We start from the raw sequence: 22,150 nt of genomic DNA on the forward strand, positions 1-22,150 counted from the left end.
CCGGACGCGCTCTGCTGGGGACAATGGCGGCGTCAGGGTCGCCCAGGAGACCGCCCGCCCCGAGCCCCAGGCCCACGGGCCAGCCAATCAGAATCGTTCTCCCTCCCGCCGCCCCGCCCCGGCTCCTCCCGGCCGCGTCCGTCTCGTGTCCGCGCTCCTGATTGGCCGCCGCCGCCCAGCCGGCTGGGATTGGCGCGGGAGCGCGCGGGCCGCGGGTGCGCGCGCAGGCCGGTCCCCTCCGGGCACGCACTGTCCCTTATAGGCACGCGAGCCCCCACAGCCGCGGACATGTCGGTGTCCCCCGTGAAGCGGCAGAAGATGGAGTCGGCGCTGGACCAGCTCAAGCACCACACCACGGTGGTGGCCGACACCGGGGATTTCAACGGTGAGAGGCGGCGCGAGGGGATCCCGTCACCGCATCTTCTCCTTAGCCCCCTCTCCCGCCCCCCTGCACGGAGAGTGGGCGCGCCCGGCCGAAGGGGCGCGCACTGGGGGGAGCGAACCACCCTGCGGCCGGAGGGGGGCGGCGGGAGGCGCTCGGTGGCGGCGCCTTGGTCCCCATCCCAGGGCAGATCCCGCCCAGGCGGGACATTTTCCAGAGCCTCCCGTGATCTCCCAGTTTGCCCTCGGGTGTGCCCTGACCACCACGTTCAGCTCTGCGTGCTGTCAGACTCAAGCCAGGCTCTGCTGCGCTAATGAATTCGGGTTTTCTTCCAGTGACCTGTCTAGATCTGGGACGGGTTTGGGGTTTTTCCAAACTCAGGGCAACCCGGTCCAGCGGAGGGTGTCGCTGCCCGTGGCAGGGGGTGGAACGGGACAATCTTTAAGGTCGCTTGCAACCCAGTCATTACAGGATTATGTAAAAATAATGCCAGTGCTTTTGTTTCCCTTATCTGCTGAGAATGAGCCAGCACACTCCTTTCTGAGAAAGGGAGGTGGCCTTCGATTAAAAAGCCACTTGTTCCCAGGCTGTCACTGCCTGGCCCGGCACGGACACGGAGCCTGCTCGGTCCATCAGAGCCAAGAGCTCCGTCCCTGAGAGCAGCCCTTGAATCCTGTCCTGTCCTCACCCGGGCCTGCAGTAATCCCTCCACCGCTTGCCTAATCCTGTTGGTGTAACAGTAAACAATCCTAAACAGCCACTCTCAAATGTCTTAAGAGTACTAAAACTTAAGGTGGAGAGAGCACAGGGGTGGCAACAGCTCAGACACAGGAAAATAAACAAACCCCCAGGGTGGCCAAGGGGTGTTTGTGTGCAGGCACAGTAAGAACTGTAGAATATCCCACTGGGGTCATCGAGTCCAGCTCCTGGCCCTGCTCAGGACATCCCCCAGTTGTCCTCTGGGCTGCTCTTACCAGCTGGGGGTTATTCTTGGAGCCCTGTCAAGGCAAGAGCCTTACCTGGCTCACTCCTGGCAGGTTGAACCCTGGTGGTTGCTGCTGCTGCTGGCTCCAGTGGTGTTTGTAGAAGGTGTCAGTACAGATGCTTTAAGCAGTACCCATGTGAACTGAAGTTCTGAAGGAGCTGTTTGCATAGAGTGGACCTCACTCTAGGATCCTGATCATTTCCTGGGAGGGACCTATGGAAAAACAAGGCTTATTTTCAGTACAGTTGCATTCTCTCACTTGAGGTTTCATTCCTGTGCAGAAATGCCGAGGAGAACGGGCTGGTAATACAGATTTTGGGGTTTTTTTTGACATTTTAATTGTATTGTTGAAAGTGCTGAGTGACCTGCAGAGGCTCTGCCCTGTTTGCCCTGTTTGCTTGTGATTACAGCCAGCAATGTGTGCCACAGCCTGCTGGAGCAAAACCTGGCATCACCTGGAACAGGCATAGTCCAGGGCTTAGGGTAAGACCAAGAGTCAAGTGTCTTCCTGGTAGGACAAGGAAATGAGAAGAGCAGATACTGAGAAACTGCAGCTGTGTGGAAAAGGTTTAAAAAGCAGTAAGAAAAGGTGCTGGAACCTCACAGGTGAATTCACCTGTCCTGGCCCCATCAGTTGGACAAAAACAAAAGCCTGGATTTCTGACTGCTTGAAGGGAAGGTCCCTAGTTCTGTGATTCCTGGCGCTCAGCTATGCTGGTTGGGATGCAGTCTGGAAATTAGTACTACTTCTCTCCATCCATCACTTCTACAGGTTTATACTTTTTGGCAATTTCTGCAGTTTACAAACTTTAAAGTTTGCTGTATCTTGTGACTGCAGCCCAGTTGTTCTGTGCTCTGGCACAAAGCAGCCTTCAGGCAGTGTTTAAACACCACTGGTGTGCTCTGTCATTAACAAGGGTTAACATTCTCACCGGGTTGAGCAAAACCCTTGTGATTTCTGAGGCGGGCTGGCTGTTTCAAACAAGCTGGTTTTCTTTCCTTAGCCATAGATGAGTACAAGCCCCTGGATGCCACCACAAACCCCTCCCTGATCCTTGCTGCGGCTCAGATGCCGGCATACCAGAAGCTCGTGGATGATGCTGTTGCCTACGGGAAGAAGCTTGGTGGGTAAGTAAAGAGGGGTTTCATTTCCTGTATTTAAAACAGACCTGTATTTAAAATGCCTTCTTTATTTACAAGCAATGTACTGGGGTTTCCCCCTCGTGTACTTGTGGGTTTATCTCCTGCCCCAAAAGGCCTCAACACTTGGAGAAAAATTCCTTTTGCCCATTCCAGATGTGTATCCTCATTTCCCAGCTCACACCTGGCCCTCCATGCTCAGGAAAGCAACAGCACTATAGGAACGTGTCCAAAGGCTAATCCTGCTGGCAGGCAAGAAGTGGCTCACTTGAACTCTGGAATTTAATGTTAAATGGGCTGTGAAATTTGATCTTCAAATCCACACCAAAGTGTAAACTCACCTTTTTTTTTAGCCCTCATTAATGCTTTTGCTCTTTGTGGCTTTCAGGTCAGAAGAGGAGCAGATCAAAAATGCTTCTGACAAACTTTTTGTATTATTTGGAGCTGAAATCCTGAAGAGGATACCTGGTCGTGTGTCCACAGAAGTAGATGCAAGGTTGGCTCCTTTCCCTCTGGGTTATCCTGGATATTTGTAAACACAAAAAAGTAAACTGAGTTGGAGAAAGATTTTTTTGTCTAGAAGACCAGTGGGACTTACATTATTAATAATAATGAGTGTGGATTTCCCTTAGTTTGACTAGAACTCTGTAACAAAAACAAGTAGCACTGATCTTGGATTTTCATAATCTTCATCTTGCTGCTTAAGCAAAGGAAACCTCACACTTCCAGTTGTAGTTTTGCAAATTCTCTTCTATGTGATAACAGCTGCTCAATTTAGCAAGAGATTTGTTTGAATAGTTTTTTCCAAGACTTGAACAGGACTTGGCTGTTAACTTGCTCAGTGCCAATTTCTGTTAATGCTCAGATTCTGAATTAGTTATAAGAAATTTCCTTCTTGAAGGGCAGACAGTCCAGGAGGGCTCTGAGAACACAAACCTGCTGTTGGCATGTAAATGCTGATAAAACAGGACAATGTTTTCCCATGGGGCCTTGGGGCAGAGAATTTTAAAAAAATAATAAATCATTTTTAAACAATGCTGCTTTGCCTTAAAGGTTGTCCTTTGATAAGGAAGGAATGATCCAAAGGGCGAGGCGCCTCATCGACCTCTACAAGGAAGTAGGGGTTGGTAAAGATCGGATTCTCATCAAGCTCTCTTCAACCTGGGAAGGAATCCAGGCTGGCAGGTAAGGCTGTGTGTGCCTGCTGTGCTGATTCATGGCGTGCTCCTGCCTGTCCACAGGCACTGATATTGCATCCTGCCCTTGAATAAACAGCAGTGCTGAAAGCACTGTGCCATGAGGAAGTCTGTCATGAGCACGGAAGGTGCCCTGCCACAGCCTGCTGTTGAAATAGGCAAAGTTTCTTCATACAAGGGCCAGGCCACAGTTTCCTGAAATACCCTGCTAAGCTGGCTCCATTTGGCTAGAGGAACAGCATTAATAAAGCAGAGTTTGGCAGCACAAAACATTTGCTGTTAGCTGACAACTTGTGCACCCCATTCCTAAATTAACTCAGGGAATTCAGTAGTTTGAACTTGCAGCTCATTCCTGAATATGAATTCTGTAGGTGAGCAAAGTGCTGTTCTAAGCCAGCCTGTGTCTGCAGGGTCCTGGAGGCCGAGTATGGGATTCACTGCAACATGACCTTGCTGTTCTCCTTTGCTCAGGCTGTTGCCTGTGCTGAAGCTGGAGTTACTCTCATTTCCCCATTCGTGGGACGGATCCTGGACTGGTATGTTGCAAATGGAGACAAGAAAACCTACGAGCCTTCAGAGGATCCAGGTGAGCACACACTGCTGAGAAAACAACGGCTGCTCATTCAAACAGTTCACTCATAAAACTCCTCTCATGGCAAATGCTGGGTTTGAGCATGTTCTAAATAATCACTTACAATGAAGTTGCTGGTTTCTACTTGCAGGAGTGAAGAGTGTCACCAAGATCTATAACTACTACAAAAAGTTTGGCTACAAAACCATCGTGATGGGCGCCTCGTTTCGCAACACGGGCCAGATCAAAGCGCTCACGGGCTGTGACTATCTCACCATCTCACCCAAGCTCCTGGCAGAGCTCAGCAAAGAGCACGTCAAGTTAACTCCCACACTCAGTGTCAAAGAGGGTGAGTGCTCCTGGGGGCTTGTTCTGACTTCCTTTCTTCTGCAGTGTTGAGAGTCTGGGGTTCTGGTCAGTGCTGTGGTACTCGGTGCCATCCTGCTTTAGGGATAAATCTAATTTCCTAGAGGAAATATTGTAGCCTCAGAAGGAAATACTGTAGCCTCAGTTCAATATCACTGCTACAACTGCTGACACTGAGCAGGAATTGGACTACAGTGGGTTTGGAGTGAGCTTCCATACTCTGCACCTCTCCCCGTGGGACAGGCAGAGAGGAGGAAAGTTAATCTGCACATGCTCAGGATGAAATTTTACTGAACAGTAGCAAAGATGCTAAACTTGATTTCATCTTAATCTCTAGACAGGCCAAGAGGTGTTTTCCCTCCAGAAATTAGAAACTAAGCATACACAAGACTGAGTGATTTGATCTGGTGACACTGCCATGATGGCTTGGAATCCTTTTTCCCATTACACTACTTCAAGCCCAGGTTGGATGGGGCTTGGAACAATCTGGAATAGTGGATGGTGTTCCTGCTTGTGGCCAGGGAGTGGAACTGAATGGGCTTTAAGGTTCCTTTCCACCCAAATGATTCAAGGATTCTCTAATCCTCTCCCTTTTCTGCAGCCTCATTAAAATGCTGGTTTACATCTCAGAGCAGCTCTGGGCACAGCTGTAGCCATGGGCTGCTGCCCACAGGCTGCTGCTGGCCTGGGAGCCTGCTATCAAGCGAGCTTTTGTTAGTTCTTGCCAAATAATCAAAGCCCTGATTGTTCAGAATATTTGCTCAGAACGTCTCACTGCTGTGGGGTGGTTACACAATTCCTTAGAATAGGCCTGGAATTGCTGTGCCATTCTGCAGCAGGTACAAGATAGTGACAAACACAAACACTGTTTTAAGATAAACTGATTTATTAGGCTACCTTTCTCTTTTTCCTCTTTGTTCTCCTCCAGCCATTATCAGGAGCACTTTCAATCTCACATCCCAGACTATGCTCCTGCAGCAAGCCATACTGAACGTATTTAAAATTTTTCCAACACAGAGAAATTATCAGAACCCAAGACAATTTTAGGAAGTCTGAATTTGATAAGAATCTGATCACCTGGTCTGTTTCCTTTTCTACTTCTCCTGCACAGCTCAGGCGTGTGATCTTGAGAAGATGCACCTGGACGAGAAGGCATTCCGCTGGCACCACAACGAAGACCAGATGGCCGTGGAGAAGCTCTCTGATGGCATCAGGAGATTTGCTGCAGATGCAGTTAAGCTGGAGAGGATGTTAAAGGTAGAGATCATGCTCCTCCCATGTACTGCAGCCAGCCTGGTGTGGCTGAGGATTAAACAAGTCTGGGCAGGTCTTTGGACAGGTTATGTAGGACAGGCCACCTAAATTCAGTGAACTTGGTAAGCCTCACTGCACGGCAAGGAAGAACTGGTGCCAGGTGTGGGCTATGCCTGCAGCTTGAGCCACAGGACTGGCAGCTCATCAGGATAACTGTCAAAGTGAGAAGTGCCTTAAATCTGATTGATTCTGAGCTGTCAGCAGCAGCACAGGATACAAATAATCTGCAGGTAGTGAGCTGGAAATAAATCATGTTTGTACTAGCAGGCACTAAGAAAGTGCAGATCTGCTGTCAAAGTTTTATGTCACATTGTGGAGAGGCTTTCACATAGGATTCATCAAACTCTGATTTTTGGGGAAGAAACACTCAGTATACCTGATCTAGGCACTTGGTGACTGGCAGCTCCTTGCAGCATTCCCAAACTCTTACTCAGCTGTGCTTTGTTTATTGTTTTTCTAGGAGCGAATGTTTGGCACTGAAAATGGAAAATAAGAAAAGAAAAATTAATAATCAGCATTTCCCTGAGTTCTCCAAGCTGAGGCGGATCACCTGAGGTTCAGTGGATGTACAAATGTCTTACCTGTACAAGTATCATGCTGTGTATGGATAGATTTCTGTATCATGCTTTTTTTTTATCAATTTGCAAAGGGACAAATGGAATTTCAGATTTTTGTGGCACTTTTGTCAATACATGCAAATTAAAACCGACTTGCCTTGTAACGTGGTCGATTCCTTGCTGCAGGAGACACCTGATAGGATTTTAGTCTTCAAATTCCTTATTAAGTCTTCAGTCCTAACACATTGAAGAAAACAGTTTTTAATTTCAGGTTGTTTTACAGAGCAAACACAGATTTCACAAGCCCCTCTTGGTCCAAAACCCACCAACACTTCTGTGAGACACATATGTATGTCAAAATATCTATGTGTATCTTATTTGTTTATATAGATCCTGCTCTATGAAGAGGAGACAAGAACAAGTGATAGGACAGGAAGGAAATGGCCTCAAGTTGTGCCAGGGAAGGTTTAGATTGGATATTAGGGAAAAGTCCTTCACTGAAAGCTGTCCAAGCTGGCACAGCTGCCCAGGCTGAGTCCCCATCCCTGGAGAGATTTAAAGCCACATGGATGTGGCACCTGGGGACAGTGACAGTGGTGGCCTTGGCAGGGCTGGGGAATGGCTGGACTTGATGGTCTCAGCAGTCCTTTCCAACCTCAGTGATTCATTCCATGGTTCTCAGAGATCCCTGCTCATACCTGGATGCAATCTGCTGTTTCCTGACAAAGTTGCCTGAACTGAAAGGGAGAAATGGCAGCAGCACTGACAGCCACGTGCTCTGTCCACAGCAAGGGAGGCACCGATCCTCCCCCAGTGTGACACAGCAGCTCTGCTGTCAGCACATCCAGAACAAGCTGGGAGCTGCTGTTCCAGCCAAAGGGACAGCAGCTACAGTCACACACAGACAGCTGGTGCTGCCTCCCAGCCTGCCCTGGGAACAGTGCCAGGCTGCCAGAGGGAGGTGAAATCCCCAGGGGACTCATCCAGGCCCTCAGTCCTACAGCTGTGCAGAGGGGGAAGCAGACCAGGCTGCCCAAAGGGAGGTGACCTTTTCCCCTGTCAAAGTCAAGCCAGCACTAAAAGCTTGATCCTGCATATCCCTTCTCAATTTAACCTATTTTGCATTTTTCACTCTTACTAAACTGAGAATTCCAAGAGATCCCTAGAATGGTTTAGGTTGGAAGGGGACCTTGAAGAGCATCTCATTGCACCCCCCGCCTTGAGCAGGTTGCTGTGCTCTAACACCACACACTGCACCGCCAGGGCAGGGCAGGGATTTGGGCACACAGGATTTGGGGACTTGGTGCTATCAAACTGGCTGGTCAGGGCTTGGAGCCTCTGAAATAAATGCCCCTTCTTCCCCCTGAGTGAGGCAAGAACCTTGACATGCATGGAATCTGTCCCCTCACATAGCCAAGACACATCTGGGTCAGTACCACTGAAATGAAGCTCAAATGAAACTGAAGCATTGCAGAAGGTGCTCAAGAGAGAATGAAATGCACAGTGAAAGGGGGAAAAGAAAAAGAGGTAGGAAAAGGTGTCTGAGTAACCTTTCTCCACTCACCAACAGATGCCTCTCAAGAGCTGAGGAGGCAAGAGGGGTCACGGGGTCAGTCACGGGATACCTTCCTTCCTGTGGTGGCAGCTGGTGTTTCAGAACTCCCCAGCCCTGGGGTTCTTTCTCTGCAGCACAGATGGATGTTGTGAGGGGCCTGACATCCGTGGCTAAGCCACAAACTCCACATCCTTTCTGAAAAAAAAACCAAGCACCACATAAACCTTCAGCTTGTACAGCACTTTATTTAGTCAGTCACACAAAGTGTGTTCACTCCTTAACTCTTCCTCAGCCTCCCCTCTCTTCAGCAGATGCAGGGCCCTGTCTGTGCCCTGCTTACAAACTCCTGGGATTTGCCAGATTCCCAAACTTCCTCAGATTAAGAAATCAGGAGATGTCTCTTGTGTCCCAGGAAGGTCTGTGGCTCCCACAGTCACAAGGACAGGACTCAGGAATTAGGGGCAGATAAAACAACTATGTTTGGAGAAATCCTAAAGAGTCAATAAATAAACTTTAAAGCATTGATATTAAAATGACAGTGCTTTCCCAACCTTTCCTTTTGGTGGCTGCTCTCTGATCCCAACATCCAGCTCTATGCAAACACACAAAGCTTGGAAAAGCTTTTCCTTCCTCCTCCAGCTGTGCCTTGCATCCCATCACAGACTGTGCTAAGAGAGACACACTGCTGCTCCCAGCACCTCCTCCATTCTTGACATGGGATACAGCAAAGCAGAGCTGTTGGAAGAACAGACACAGTACGTACATCCATTTATATTCATCTTCCCAACATGGAATTTAATTTAAAATTAGTCCTGAGAGTCACTGGTTATGTCTATCCAACACAGCCCTCACGGGCCAGGATGGATGGCACCAAACCCAGACAGTTCCATTTGAAATTTTCAAGTAAATCAGGACCAAAGAGGCACTTCCATCTCTTCTGGCCCTTGTTTGAATGCACACAAGATGAACAAAGCAGCAGATTCCATTTTAATTTTTGTTTACAAGATTACACTGTAGAAGCTCTGAGGAAAGAATCTTAATCAAATATGTTAATACACAAATTGAATGCTGGCATGACCAACAACCACCAGCTGCAGATAGGGCCAAAGCCTTCCTCAAAAACACAAAAGCTGAGATGATACCCACAGGCAGGTCCTGGGGCTCTGTTCTCCAGAGTTAAGCAGTTTCCCCACTGCTGCACCAGCACCCCTCTTCCCAGCTGAGGTGTAATCCTGCCAGGAAAGGCTCCCAGACCTTAGGGATGGTGGGCTGCCCTCTTTTGGGTGAAGAAATTCTTTGTGGGGTGCAGGACAGCAATGCTCCTTTACAGCTGTGAGCCAACTTCCAAGAAAACTCCTCATCCCTTTGGATTCATCCTGCTCCACGTGCTGCAGGGGCACTCTGGTGATGCCTGCCTGTAAAAACATCACAGGAAAACAGAGGATGTGGTCCCTGCTATTAAGCCCAGAAAAGAGGTAACACCGTGAGTCCCAAAAAAATAAACCAGTAAAACTCTAGAAAATAAAACCAGACCCCCACCCAAATAAATAAAACAGTAAAACCCACCAGCTGGATGTTACCAGGAACAGATTTCCAAGGAAACAAGCCTGCCTGGAAACATTCCTAGGACCAAAGCACCAAGCACTGTACAGCACAATGCTGAAACAATAAAGGTTTGTGTAGGATGAAAATCTCCCAAATCTGAAGGTTTTCAATTCTTTGGGAAACAAAGAAGAGAAACAAAAACCCCTCAGTATAAACCCCACTGCTGGGATGCCTGGGATGGGATTGTTCACAGGGCTCCTCAGCTGGACCAGGTACAAAAGATACAAACTGAGGTACCTAAATTATTCCCACAGGAAGTTTAAAATGCAAGAATTATCCAAAAATCCTTGCTCTTGGTGTAATGCCACTTCATGATTTTAGTTGATGTAAATGCCTTTTAGGTAAAAGAAAATACCAAATAAACTATCAAATTTTACGTTTGTAGTACAAAATTAACACAGAAAATGAACAAAATAAAACTTTCCTGAACATACCTGGATGACATTCAACAAATTTGTGCTTCCTACATTCATTTGATCTTCTTTTCTCACCATTTTTTTTGAACAATTTTTTCCAACCCCTGGCTAAAATTGGTCATCCTGTACAAGAACTTCAGAGCTATCACCACTAATGGCCTCAAGGTGTGCCAGGGGAAGTTTAGGCTGGATATTAGGGAAAATTCTTCATGGAAAGGGACATCAAGCCCTGGAACAGGCTGCCCAGGGCAGTGGTGGAGTCACCATCCCTGGAAGGGTCCAGAAAACACAAGGATGTGATACCTGAGGTTGAGAGGTGAACATGGTGGTGGTGCTGCACTGGTGCTTGGGCTTGATCTTAAAACTCTTTTCCAACCTAAATTCCATGATTCTGTGGCTCAGGTGGCTTCCAGTTTGTCAGCATGACTTGGGGAGGTGACACAATCCAGCCCACCACACCCAGAGCCACCCCACACAGCTGCTGGCCCTGCACACATCACCTCTCCAGCCTGACCACACCTTCCTCCCCCAATTTTCCCAAGAGCAACTTCATGGTGTGATGGGAAAGAGTGAAAATACACACAGGAACTCATCTTTTTTCTGCTCTCAAGTGGGAGGAAAAAGAAATCACCATCAAGTCCCCAGGCAGTGTGCTTTGTCCAACCACCTGACAGAGGCACAAGCAGAGCAATTCCTGCAGGTCCTGGATGCCCCAAAATAAGGAAAAATTGTACAAAAGAGGACTGAACAAAGCCTGGAGTGGTCTGAATGCTGTTTGCTACCTAGCAGCAGATGAATGAGCCTGGACAACCTCATTTAAGGAATGAAAACAGGACACAGAGTAGACACCAATTTCTATTTTTACAGGTAAGCGAAGAAAAGATGTAGCAATTTTGGCAAAATCCCATGGAAACAAAGACCCTAAGGAAATACAGTCTCCCACCTCACAAACAAGATGTGGCTTTCCAGACTGAAAGTATTTCCTGATGGTGTCAGCATCAAATCCCCAAGATGGCTTGTCAGGAATGAAGATTTAAGTTATCAAAGCTGATTGATTATTTAATATCTATCAAAGCACAATTTTCATTTCAAATTCTGGTTTTCATTTCCATCAATGCCAAAGTTCTGTAAGCTGGGCTCCAGAATGCAACAGCAGAAGACCCAGCAAAACCCACAGCAGTCTGTCTTTTCAAATCACACTGAATTCTTGAGACAGGGCTAAAAAAAAAGGATTTTACACAGAAAAGAGAAAATTTCCTGACTTGATGATTGGTTAGAACCAAAATATTGTAATATTGTAAGAAAATAACCCAATTTCTTTAGAGCACTGGAGAAAAAATGCTGCCCACAATTCCAAGAGGGAAGGAAAATCAATTATCTAAAAGTTAATTTATCTACTTTCCAATAATTTTGTATGTTTGAGCCTGCAACAATTAAAAAAAAAAAAATCTCAGTCTGGTTATTCCTTGCCATGCTCAGCTTCAAGCCACACCTGCAGCTCAGAAGGAAGGAGGAGTCCAGACTCCACCCCACAGCTGGGTCCTCACATGGGACCCACATTAACCACCTGCATTTTCATTGCCCTAGTCCACAAAATTCCAGCAAGAGACAGCAGCAGTGTACTCCCAGAGAGGAGCATTCCCAAGAGAACAAAACCCACAACATAAGCAGCACAAAGGAGGACAAATAAACAATTGTAGGACCACGTTAAAAAAAAAGCTGAGCAAACTTTCTGAACACAATTCCAGCCATGTGAACAGGAAGAAAAAACAAGGGCACGCTGTGCACCAGCACAGCTTCAGCAATTTGTATTCACAGCACCAACTTCTGGGGGGTTTTGAGGAGATGGCTCCCCACATCTGTAAACTGAGGGTCTAGAGAAGCAGTGAAAAAATGGAGCAGCAAAAATATAAGGGAGTGTCCCAGCTGCTTCTGACAACCTCCATCCATTCCATCCACACAGAACCTGGCACTGCCACAGTCACTTCAGAGTCCAGGACAGGGGTTCAGAGGGGTCTTCATCCAGGTCACAGCCATGGAAATCCTCAGCCTGCTGGCTCTTCATCCATCCTCTTTGCAAACAGACCTTCCCCTTCATTTCCTGCTGAAGGAAACAGACCCAGACACAACAGGACCTGTTAGTGCCCACAGGAGAGGACTGGTACCCCACACTCACCTGAGCAAAACAAGGGGTTTGAGGTTACTCATATGGGCTCCTCTATCTGACAAGATGACACTCAAACAAGCCAAGCCATTTCCAAAGAAATTAAATACATTCATTTCCAGAATCCTAAATCAGAGCTGACTCAAAGCCAGCCTGCCAAAGCTCAGCAAACAAGAGCTGTTTCCCTGAACAGAAATGTTTAGTGAAGCCTGTTCAGCGTTTTACTTTGCCAGCTCCACTACAGCTGTGCATTTCCCCACACATTTTCATCTTTTTCTTTTCAATAATCAAATGCTCTTTGCCAAAAGACACAACTGCCTGGCTGGCTTGATCAAACAGAAGTGACACACACTTCAGCAGAAAACCAGGGGGAAAAACCCCTTCTGAGAGACAATATTCCTGAAACAAAAAAGAAAAGCTCACCCCTGGCTGTTCGCAGTTTTTAAGCCCCATCTTGCCTCACCTGACATTGCAAAGAATCAGGAGGTTCTGGACAGCAGGAAGGGTGGAATTCTCATTCTGTCCTGTCACCAGGTGCCTGTCCAGCACCACATGGACAGCATCTGGGCTGCTGGCTGAACACAGGAGGAAAAACACAGGGATTGCTCAGTGCCAGGATCACACCCTGATAAGCCCAACACAACACATAACTATTGTGGCCAGACAGATTTGCTGATCTATCACCCCAGCAGAGAGGGGCAGTCTCAAGCCCCTCATCCTGAAAAATTTTCCCTAGGAAATCCTTTTCTGAAAGGACAGGACTGGGTCCTTGATTCAGTTAACAGCAGGTGGGTAAAGTACACATATCAGGAGATAATGAAAAACTCAAAGTGTGTGTTTGAAAACCACAATTACTCACAATACAACACAAACTCATCTTATGCCAGACATGAGCTGTGATCACCAGGCTACAAAAATTAAATACTCACTTTCTGGCCAATTACAGCTCCCCAGTGTGCTCAGATCTACCAGCAACTGCTCTGCACCCCAAATAGAATTTTTAAGTTTCCTTATTCCAGACAGACTCCCAGACTGGTTTGGGCTGGAAGAGATCCTAAAGCTCATCCAGTCCCATCCCACTGCCACAGGCAGGGACACCTCCCAGTATCCAGTGTTGCTCCAAGCCCTGTCCAAGCTGGCCTTGCAAATGAGCAGTTATATATTGGTAAATGAGGGAATGGGAATTCCAGCTGAGAGATCCTGCCAGAGTCCTGCTCAGCTGGACACAACCAGCACACAACCACTCATTTCCCAAGGGAGACATAAAGTGCCCATCCCAGACCCACCACTGAATGTAGCTCCAGAATCCTTCACAAAGTCCTCCACAATAATGGACAAACTGGCAAAATTGGGCTGCCTCACCAGCTCGTATACAGAGGGCTGAAACAGATCAAAAGGAAATTAGTTTGGCTCGCTTTTTTACAGAAAAAGCCAAGCAAAACCAGCACATACTTCCCTGAAATTTATATTTCTGCTCCCTCTACTATTCACCTAGCCAAATGACCACAATCAGCTTTGATGGATTTTGTGCAAGGAGCAAAATGGAAACTCTTAAGTGAGTTAAGTGAAGAGGAAATAACAGCACCAAACAATTCCTGCAGGTGTGATTAACTTCAGGAAGGCACAGACCTGTCTGTCCATGGCACACAAATATTTGGACACAGATGCTGTGCCACCTGCAGAGTCCAAAACCAGTAATCCATGTTGGAATGAAAATGGGAAACAGCTTACAGACAGAAAATTTAGGAGCACTTAGAATTGTAACATACAAAAGGAAGGAACTTAATTTTATAGTTTCCACAGCAACCATAGCTAGGCCACAACATGATTTAAATTATTTCATCATGACTGTAACAATCCACAGAGAGTCATAAACAATCCTTAACTCAAAGAGAAGCGCATGAGAACACTAATAGCTTTTGTGAGTCACAAAATCCTTATTTCTTAACTTTCCATGTAAATTTTCCACACCAGAAAGTTGTACCAGGGCCATTTGCATCACTCTGACACTATAAAATGGGCTGTGAGGTCAGAGCACACAAAATAAAAGTATCTGTAACTGGCTGCTTTAATTGCAAGCCAGTTTGTACAAACAGCCTTTTTTTCCTAAAACTTTTAACTTTTTTCCTAAGACTCCCTCTACTTTTCAAAAAGAAACAGTACTTTGAGAAATATAACTTCTCCCCAGCATTCATTAAACAAACAAAAATTTTTTGTAAGTCCTCAACAACAAATGCAAAGAGCTGCAGCAGGAATTTCCAGCTTTTTCTTTGCTTCAGTCTAAAGTTTACTGAACAATCAGAGGGAAAGCATTCCCCACATGCCACTAAAAAGTGGGACAAACCCTTCATGCACCCAGTGCTGGGCCCCTTGTCAACGACAACTCTGCACATCTTGCACAAGCCAAGGGCACCAAACTGATAATTTATATTTACAGGAAGTTCAAAACCACCAGAAATCACACAGCAAAAAAAGCCCCCAAACAGCAGAAACAAGGTAAAAGCTTGGCATACCCCTGTCAGGCTGTATCCCTGGAAAACCCAGGATTTATCCTCATTGGTGGCACAACACAAAGCGGCCACTCCCTGTCCCACAGCACAGATAGGCTCTAGAAAAGAATGAAAGCACATTTGTGAGCATCTCCAAGTACTTAAAACACAGCTGAGCCTCATGCTGCCCTGCTGCAGTGAAGTTACACTGCACTGATAATGCTCCTTTAGGCTGTAGGGGCTTTCCTGCACACTGCAGTAGCAATTATTCTATCATAAGAATTGCTACAATTATTACAGTATTACAATTATTTTATTACTATTACAGTAAGAGGAAGAACAAGAATTGCAGCTTTTAACTCCAACTCCAGAGACAGCTCCACAAATGCTCAAATGTGGAGCACACCCCAAGTCTTGATTAAGTGCAGCCTTAATGATGATCCTGGGACATTCCACACTTGGCTCTGAGCCTTCAATGCTGCTGATTTGGACAGAGCCATTTCTGCACCACTGTAAGGCAGCAAATCCTTCTTCTGAGACAAGCTCTGAAAAGCTACTGGCATTGCTCCTTAAGATACTTTAAGACCTCTTTTTCCTTTTCAAGGCTCCCTTTTTCTTATTTAAGACACGTTAAGACACTTTTTTTTTTCCTTTAAGTCTCCCTTTCCCTTTTTAAAGGCCCATTAAGCCATTTGTTTTCCCCCTTGACATCTCCTTTCTCCTTCCCAGTTTGGAATGCTCTTCAGCCATGCAAACACTCTGGAGTCTCTGGAAGGCAGCCACCCTGCAGAGGCAGCACAGGAGCCCTGTTCCATCTACCCAGCCCCCGAGGATGTTCACCTACTGCTCTCAGTGCTGAAGTGCTGCAGGATCTTGGCCAGGTAGCCGCTGTTGGCCAGGTCAGTCACAGCCCCGGGGCAGTTTGGGATCAGCAGGGCGTGGTACCGAGCCCCTGGATGGGAGGGAAGCAGGAACTGATTGTAGGGCGGGCAAAAAACCCCAAAAGCCTGATTATAAATCCACTGCATGTTTTGAAAAAAAGGACAAACCCACATAAATCAGTTAAAAACTACCTAAAGAAACTAATAAAGCTACACAGAAGAGAGAAAAAGGTCCTTCTTAGGACAAGGGACGCACATTTTTAATGAGCCAGGCAAAACTTACAACTGTTCTGTCTGCTGGCTTCTACTCCAGCAAAATACTTATTTTTAACAAGTAACAATGTATTGTGTGCTTGCATACACACAGACATTATTTGTATATATTACATATACATTAAAAGAGAATGACCATTCCAAAATAAATAAGAAAATTGCAAAGCAGTTGCTTGGACTTCCTTTTAAATAAAAAGTAAACCAACAACTGTAGCTCTTGAAAAACAACTTTCCTGCCCTTTCTGTGTCATTCTTCCCTAAAATCCTGGCCCTGAGCAGGCCCTGTTCCCCAGCCAGGCCCGTGGTGACACCCTCACCATCGATGGACTCCAGCTTGGCGGGGCTGGCGTAGGATTTCATGCGGAAGTCCTGGATCCAGCGCGTGTTGGCCTCGTTCACATCCACAAAGTCAATGGGCTTCCCCTGGGGACAACACGGTGACACCCTGGTCAGCATCACTGCACAGGCATCCAGGACACCTCTGAAGGATGGCCATGGGGGATTCTGAGATGCTTTCAGCTCTTAAAAACTTGAAACTTTCCATTTTCCCCACTGGATTACTGCTAATAGTTTTCCCTCCACTCTTTGTGGGAACAGATACTGGATAGAGAAGTGCAAACCCACACTACAGAAAGGCTGCAGTCACTTTGGTATTAAAAAAACAGAATTAGGTCTGATTTCTTAATACAAAGTCCCTTAATATCTACAGCCAATAAAACACTTCTCAATATATTTATATTATATCAATTATATTATTTTTTTCATGACAACTGAGATATCAATTGGCTTCAGGCTGAAATCCCAACATTTGTCCATTTTCACTCACCCCAGGTGTTGCCACTTGCAGGTTAAAGGCAGAGCTGGCCAGAGTAAAGCAGTGAAGGAACGACTGGGCTGAAACACCTGGAAAACAGATTGCAACACCTCAGGGAAACAACAGTGACAGTTTAATGCAGGCCACACTTTATCCAGGGTGAAAAACGCCAATCACTTGTTTTTAAAATTTTTAAAGTTTAATTATAATAAAATGGCTACAAAAATAGTAATACAATTAGAGTAATAATAATTTGGGCAATTTGAAGTAGGACAAGTATGAGACAATAGAGACAGAGAGCTATGGACGTCCAGGTACCTTTTTCTGGGCAGTATAAGCCCAAAAAAGGACACACGTTAACAGAGGATTAACCCTTAAAAACAATAGCCTGTTGCATACTCATACACTTCACACATGATGCATAAATTCCATTCAAACACAGGATTCTGTCTGGTAATCGTCAACTTCTTCCTCCTAATCCTAAGGTACCTTAGATCTTTAGCTAGGCAGGAAGAATTCAGTTTGTTCTGATAAGAGAACAATAAACTCCTTTTCTCTGAAAGATTTAGGTGTTCTGTGGCTGCTATCTGGTGCAAGTGCCTCATTCCTTTCTTAAAAAAAAATATCCCACTTACATAGTTCTTATTTTAACCACAAAAATTACCTTTTAACTACAAGATTACATTTATCATACTATTAAAATGTTAATACAGCATTACTAATCAATACAACAAAATACATATAGTAAATATCTGCATAGAGCCATATAATATGCACTTTTCACATCCAGCAAAGTACAGAAGCTTGGGTGTTTGCTCATCTTGAAAGCTCTAGATAAATTCAGATGATTATTTTGTTAGGATTTAATGATTTTAAAACATCGCAAATGTACAGTCTTCATTACAGGTGAGCTGAGGAACAGAATCTTGGAATGATTTGGGTTGGGAGGGACCCTAAAGCCCATCCCGTACCAACCCCTTGCCAAGGCCAGGGACACCTCCCACTGTCCCAGGTTGTTCTAAGCCCTGTCCAAACTGGTCTTGAACAGGGCCAGCGATGGGGCAGCCACAGCTTCCCTGGGCAATCCGCACCAGGGCCTCAGCACCCTCACAGGTAAAAGATTCTTTCCCCAAACACCCAATCTGAGCCGAGCCTCCTTCCCCTCAAAACCACTAAAGCCGCACGCAGAGGAGCCGAGCAGCACAGCTGCACATGGCGGCCACACCTGCAGCGCGGCATGGGCGCGAACGGAAAAGCGGCACAGCTGGGCAGGGAGGGCACACGTGCGACTGCACAGCCCGGCTGCGGTGACACCCACGGGACAGGGAGCCCGGCTGCAATGTCACCCATACGGGGGACATACAGGGCAAGGGAGCCCGGCTGCAGTGTCACTCACAGGGCAAGGGAGCCTGGCTGCAGTGTCACCCATACGCCGAGGGCCGTGGGCCGGGCACACGCGGAACACGCCGCGACAGCCGCACCGGGGACAGCCCAGCCCTGCCCAACCCCGCCCCGCTCCGCCCCACCCGCCGCAGTGCTGGGAAGGGACGGGGAGCGCGGGACACCTGCAGAGGCCGGAGCGGCGGCTCCCCGCGAACCGGCGGGGCCCCCCCGAGAGCGTCTCACCCGCGGTGGCGGCGCTGGCGACGATGAGGCAGGAGGGCTTGGCCAGCCGCTCCGACATGGCGGGGCCGGGGCCTGAGGGCAGCGGCGGAGCCTCGTGCGGCCACGCGTGCGCGGTGCGGGGCGCGCGGAGGGGCGGGGAAAGCGCGCGGAATCCCGAGGGAGACGGAAAAGCGCGGGAAGCGCTGAGGGGGCGCTGCCGTCGCCGGGAGCTTTGGAAGCGCGCGGGTGTCCCGAGAATCCCGTAGTGCCGCGTCCCACCGACAACTATCACTGTTTCCTTATTTCCCCACCTCCGTAAACCTCAGTGTTCCGTTTCTGCATTTGCCTCTCTCATCCCTGTGTGAACTTAATAGATTTAGCCCTTGCTCACTGCTGGCGTATTGCAGACACAATGCAGTCATAAAATGAAAGGTGTAAAATAAAGACAGCGCAATCCTGCTATTGGCTTTATTTGTTTATTGGAAAGGGTTTAATTTCTAGCCTGGTTTCCTAAAGGAAATGTAGCTTGTGCCACCTTGTTGGTCTCTTCAATCATCTCTCTCTCCTTTTCTCTCCAGAGCTGTGTTCCCAATCCATAGGCTGGTTAATCTGGATGTTCCTCACTGCTCCAGATTAGATACCGGAAAATTACTTTTTTTCCTTTTTAAAAAAATATCTCATTCACTATTCAGTTTCACTGGGGAGTACTTCAGGATTTAGTGCCACTCCAACAGCCTCTATATCACAGAGCATCACATTTATGGTCCTTATTCTCTGCTCATGACTCCAGTGCTTTTTAAACAAACAAAGGACAGTGCTGTCCAACCCCTGCTCCATCAGCTCTTCCCATCCTCCCTTCACTACTCCAGGTACGTGGAATTCCCCACACCCTGCCTGGGGCCATAGGAGGATCAGGCCCCCATCCATCCCAGCCTCTCATCAGCTCCAGCATTCCCACTCAGAAAATAGGAATTTATTTGATCTCCTGCTCCTGTCAAACTAAAACTCAAGTCCCCAGCTGTGTTTCTGCAGCAAAATCCTCAGATGATTACACTTTTGCAGCTGAAGGATGCCCTTTTTCCTGACCCTGTGGAATTTACAGGATTTTTCTGCCCAGTTCTTAAGAAATTAATTTCCAGAAGCCTGCAGAGTTCCATCGGGACGCTGATTGGAGCTGGTGTAATACAACACCAATCCTGTGCAGTGACATGTTCTGCCAAAACCCTCTTCCCCTCAAGAGCCTGCAGGGAATCCGTGCACAGGGACCCCAGAGACATCACCCAGTGCTCAGGGGATGCTTTGTCTGGGAGGTGTTCCCAGGCCATCTCAGAAACAAAACCAGAAAATCAACAGGAGAAATTTGGCAGGAAAAAGGTCACAGCAAAGAACTGGGGGTGAAAGATGGAGACCAGCCTATGGGATAGGGAATCTCTTGGATTGGAAATGTTTGGGTAAATCTACAATTCAATTTAGTTCCTTTCTGGGAAAAACAATAATCATCCTGCTTTCCCTGGGCAGGCTGGAGTTTATTTGGGGCAGGAACTGCCTTTTCTCACAGTTCTCAGTGGCATCACCTAGAAAACATTGGGCCTTCAGGAAACACAGACATAGAATCCAGGAATCATGGAATGGTTTGGGTTGGAAGGGGACTTAAAGCTCACCTCGTTCCACCTCTCCCATGGGCAGGGACACTTTCCACTATCCCAGGTTGCTCCAAGCCCTGTGAACCCTGGCCTTGGACATGTCCAGGGATGGGGCAGCCACAGCTTTCTCCAGACAACCTCCAGAGGGGGCACAGCAGGCTCCACTCACACCCCCAGGTACACGAAGATGCTCACGGGAGGAATTATACAATCTCTCTATGTGTGTGTATATATATCTATATATAGTTTATTTCTCACAATCCTGGTAAGAGTTACAGGTGTATTTGGGAATCATTTACAGTTTCACAGCATATGGAGTGGCCATACAGCTTGTGATGTGAGTAACATACAGTGTGTAGAGAGCACACGATTCCGACCCATCCACCCACCACTCACACAATGGGTTTCCAAAGCTAATACTAGATTCAGCTACGGAGAAAGCCTGGAAAATGTCAGGGTACAGCGTTGGGTGTCGTACAACACTGTCAGTCACAATGGGACAAGCTAAACTACTTTAAATTTTCAATCTAGTATTTCTAGTCTACCTGCATTATTGCATTTATACGCTTTTTTTGTTTTCAAAGTCAAAGTAAATAGAATACTATATGGGAAAGGAAAAAATTCTTGACTATTTTAGGATTTGAGCTGCAGCCCATACAAAGTGTCCATAGAAGCATAGACAAGATTATAAATTCAACAAGGTATAAATTAGCTGGATAGCTTTGTGTGTAGGTAGGTGTCCATTTCCCTCCAGGAAATGTGTCTAGCAGCATATTGTTTCTGAGAGCAAAAAAAACCCCCAAACCTGTATGTTGAACACAGGTAAAGATGTGTAAGTGACAAGCAGGTCTGGTTGTACAGGGAAGAAATCAAGGTGTCACTTGGAAAATTCCTATCGTTTGGAAAACACACTCAGGAGCTGACTCAAAACCCACCAAGGCCATTGGAAAGGTGCCTGAGGCTTCCAAAGGAACAGCAGGCATTTCAGTCTGACTTCTGAGGGCTTTGGATCAGTCCCTGGAGAAGTAACAGAATCCAAACAAACCAAAACCAAAACAAAAATCCCCTGTAATCTGACCTTCAATTTCCCTTCCTAAAATTTGAGTTCCTCCACAAACTGGTAGCCAACCTGCACTGGAAGAGAGTTGGTTTCCTGGGGAGGTGAAACTACAACTTTTAAAGGCTTCAGTTGAAACAGTCCTGGGAAAAGGCACCAGGGTTATGAAGGGCTGCTCAAAACTCAGTAAAGCCAAATTATTCCCATGTTGGTTGGTTGGTTGGTTTTTAACCAAACAAAATTGTGTGGCACCCTTGTTCTCATCAGCTTGCCCCAGAAGCTTGGCTGCTTGAAGCAGCCGTGGCAGAACCAGGGATATGATGCAGGATGTGACTGTTGGAAAGGTGAATGAAGATTCCTCTTGTCCTAGTGGGAGCTTTGGTGCTGCAGCATCATCACACAGACAGAAAGAACCTATACATTCAGGCTTGGGATGCTGCACTGGGGCTGAGGAACGGAAAAGTGATGGAACTGTTTGAGAATTCCAAGCTGGGAACAACTAGAAGAAAAATGGGAACAGCCAGTCCAAAGCCTGTTTAACCCAAGTTATGCTTTTCAGCAGAAAAACCTATTTAGTTTGAAGAGCATCAAAGAGCAGAGGGCACAAGTCGCAGAGTGCTGCATATCCGAGCACACACTGTCCAGAGGAGGGAGCAGAGCTGTAGCACAAGGTAGATCCAAACTCATGAATTTGGAAAGCCAAAGGGTTTGATCTCTCATGAGACTTTGAGGCCTATTATGGCCAATTGAATGAAATGTGAATTTTAGAGGCCCAGATGTCCCACAGCTCCCTATCACCCAGTGACACCTGATCAGCTCACTGAGATGAGACAATCCTTGCACTTCCTGCACCCTCACCCCTGGCACAACAGCTGATCCTTCCAGGCCAGTAGAAATACATGTCCTCAACCTCAAAACTTCTCTTTTCCCTCTGTTTTTGGTGCTCCAGAGGGCTGAGGGAGCTCTGGCTGCAGCCAAGGGCAGTGTGTGCTCACACCATGCCAGCCCCTGTCAAGCAGCCAGAACACCTCACACCTGGCAGGGAAGGACAGGAATTCCTGGGGATTTGTCATCCATCACAAATCCTGTGGCAGACTTACACCCTCAAAGGTGAGGGCAGATCAAAGCTTCACACAC

At 47.0% G+C, this 22,150-nt stretch overlaps 2 protein-coding genes and 1 long non-coding RNA gene across 4 annotated transcripts; 1 reads left to right on the forward strand and 2 right to left on the reverse strand.

Moving 5' to 3' along the window:
• Window positions 1–172: 172 nt before the first annotated feature.
• TALDO1 (transaldolase 1) lies at window positions 173–6,663 on the forward strand. The gene is made up of 8 exons (XM_064715142.1): window positions 173–385; window positions 2,372–2,495; window positions 2,896–3,003; window positions 3,561–3,692; window positions 4,114–4,289; window positions 4,426–4,623; window positions 5,752–5,897; window positions 6,415–6,663. The coding sequence occupies exons 1-8, from the start codon at window positions 289–291 to the stop codon at window positions 6,445–6,447; spliced, it is 1,014 nt and encodes a 337-aa protein (XP_064571212.1). The 5' UTR covers window positions 173–288; the 3' UTR covers window positions 6,448–6,663.
• On the reverse strand, window positions 2,989–9,183 carry LOC135448847 (uncharacterized). Its single transcript, XR_010440596.1, has 4 exons — window positions 8,618–9,183; window positions 8,076–8,261; window positions 5,718–6,748; window positions 2,989–3,029 (listed from the first exon to the last, which is right to left on the reverse strand). It is a non-coding gene; the product is annotated as an uncharacterized LOC135448847 (long non-coding RNA).
• A 1,746-nt stretch (window positions 9,184–10,929) lies between these two features.
• Window positions 10,930–20,044, reverse strand: GATD1 (glutamine amidotransferase class 1 domain containing 1). Of its 2 annotated transcripts, none has more exons than XM_064715145.1 (8): window positions 18,335–20,044; window positions 16,721–16,797; window positions 16,212–16,317; window positions 15,585–15,692; window positions 14,765–14,859; window positions 13,538–13,631; window positions 12,715–12,826; window positions 10,930–12,188 (listed from the first exon to the last, which is right to left on the reverse strand). In XM_064715145.1, the coding sequence occupies exons 1-8, from the start codon at window positions 18,390–18,392 to the stop codon at window positions 12,182–12,184; spliced, it is 657 nt and encodes a 218-aa protein (XP_064571215.1). In that variant the 5' UTR covers window positions 18,393–20,044; the 3' UTR covers window positions 10,930–12,181. The 2 variants fall into 2 exon arrangements, with proteins under 2 accessions (XP_064571215.1, XP_064571213.1); XM_064715143.1 differs by having other exon boundaries at window positions 10,930–12,191.
• Between the last annotated feature and the right edge of the window lie 2,106 nt (window positions 20,045–22,150).

This window comes from Zonotrichia leucophrys, chromosome 5, assembly GCF_028769735.1.
Source record: "Zonotrichia leucophrys gambelii isolate GWCS_2022_RI chromosome 5, RI_Zleu_2.0, whole genome shotgun sequence".
Taxonomy (NCBI): domain Eukaryota; kingdom Metazoa; phylum Chordata; class Aves; order Passeriformes; family Passerellidae; genus Zonotrichia; species Zonotrichia leucophrys.

Excerpts from the sequence above, each read along its gene's own strand:
- TALDO1 (XM_064715142.1), top strand. The coding sequence starts at position 289 with ATGTCGGTGTCCCCCGTGAAGCGGCAGAAGATGGAGTCGGCGCTGGAC. Across the intron at positions 386-2,371 it reads CGACACCGGGGATTTCAACG|CCATAGATGAGTACAAGCCC; the intron begins GTGAGAGGCGGC and ends TTCTTTCCTTAG. Across the intron at positions 5,898-6,414 it reads AGCTGGAGAGGATGTTAAAG|GAGCGAATGTTTGGCACTGA; the intron begins GTAGAGATCATG and ends TTGTTTTTCTAG.
- GATD1 (XM_064715143.1), bottom strand. The coding sequence starts at position 18,392 with ATGTCGGAGCGGCTGGCCAAGCCCTCCTGCCTCATCGTCGCCAGCGCC. Across the intron at positions 16,318-16,720 it reads TGCAAGTGGCAACACCTGGG|GGGAAGCCCATTGACTTTGT; the intron begins GTGAGTGAAAAT and ends TGTTGTCCCCAG. Across the intron at positions 14,860-15,584 it reads GCACTTCAGCACTGAGAGCA|AGCCTATCTGTGCTGTGGGA; the intron begins GTAGGTGAACAT and ends ATTCTTTTCTAG.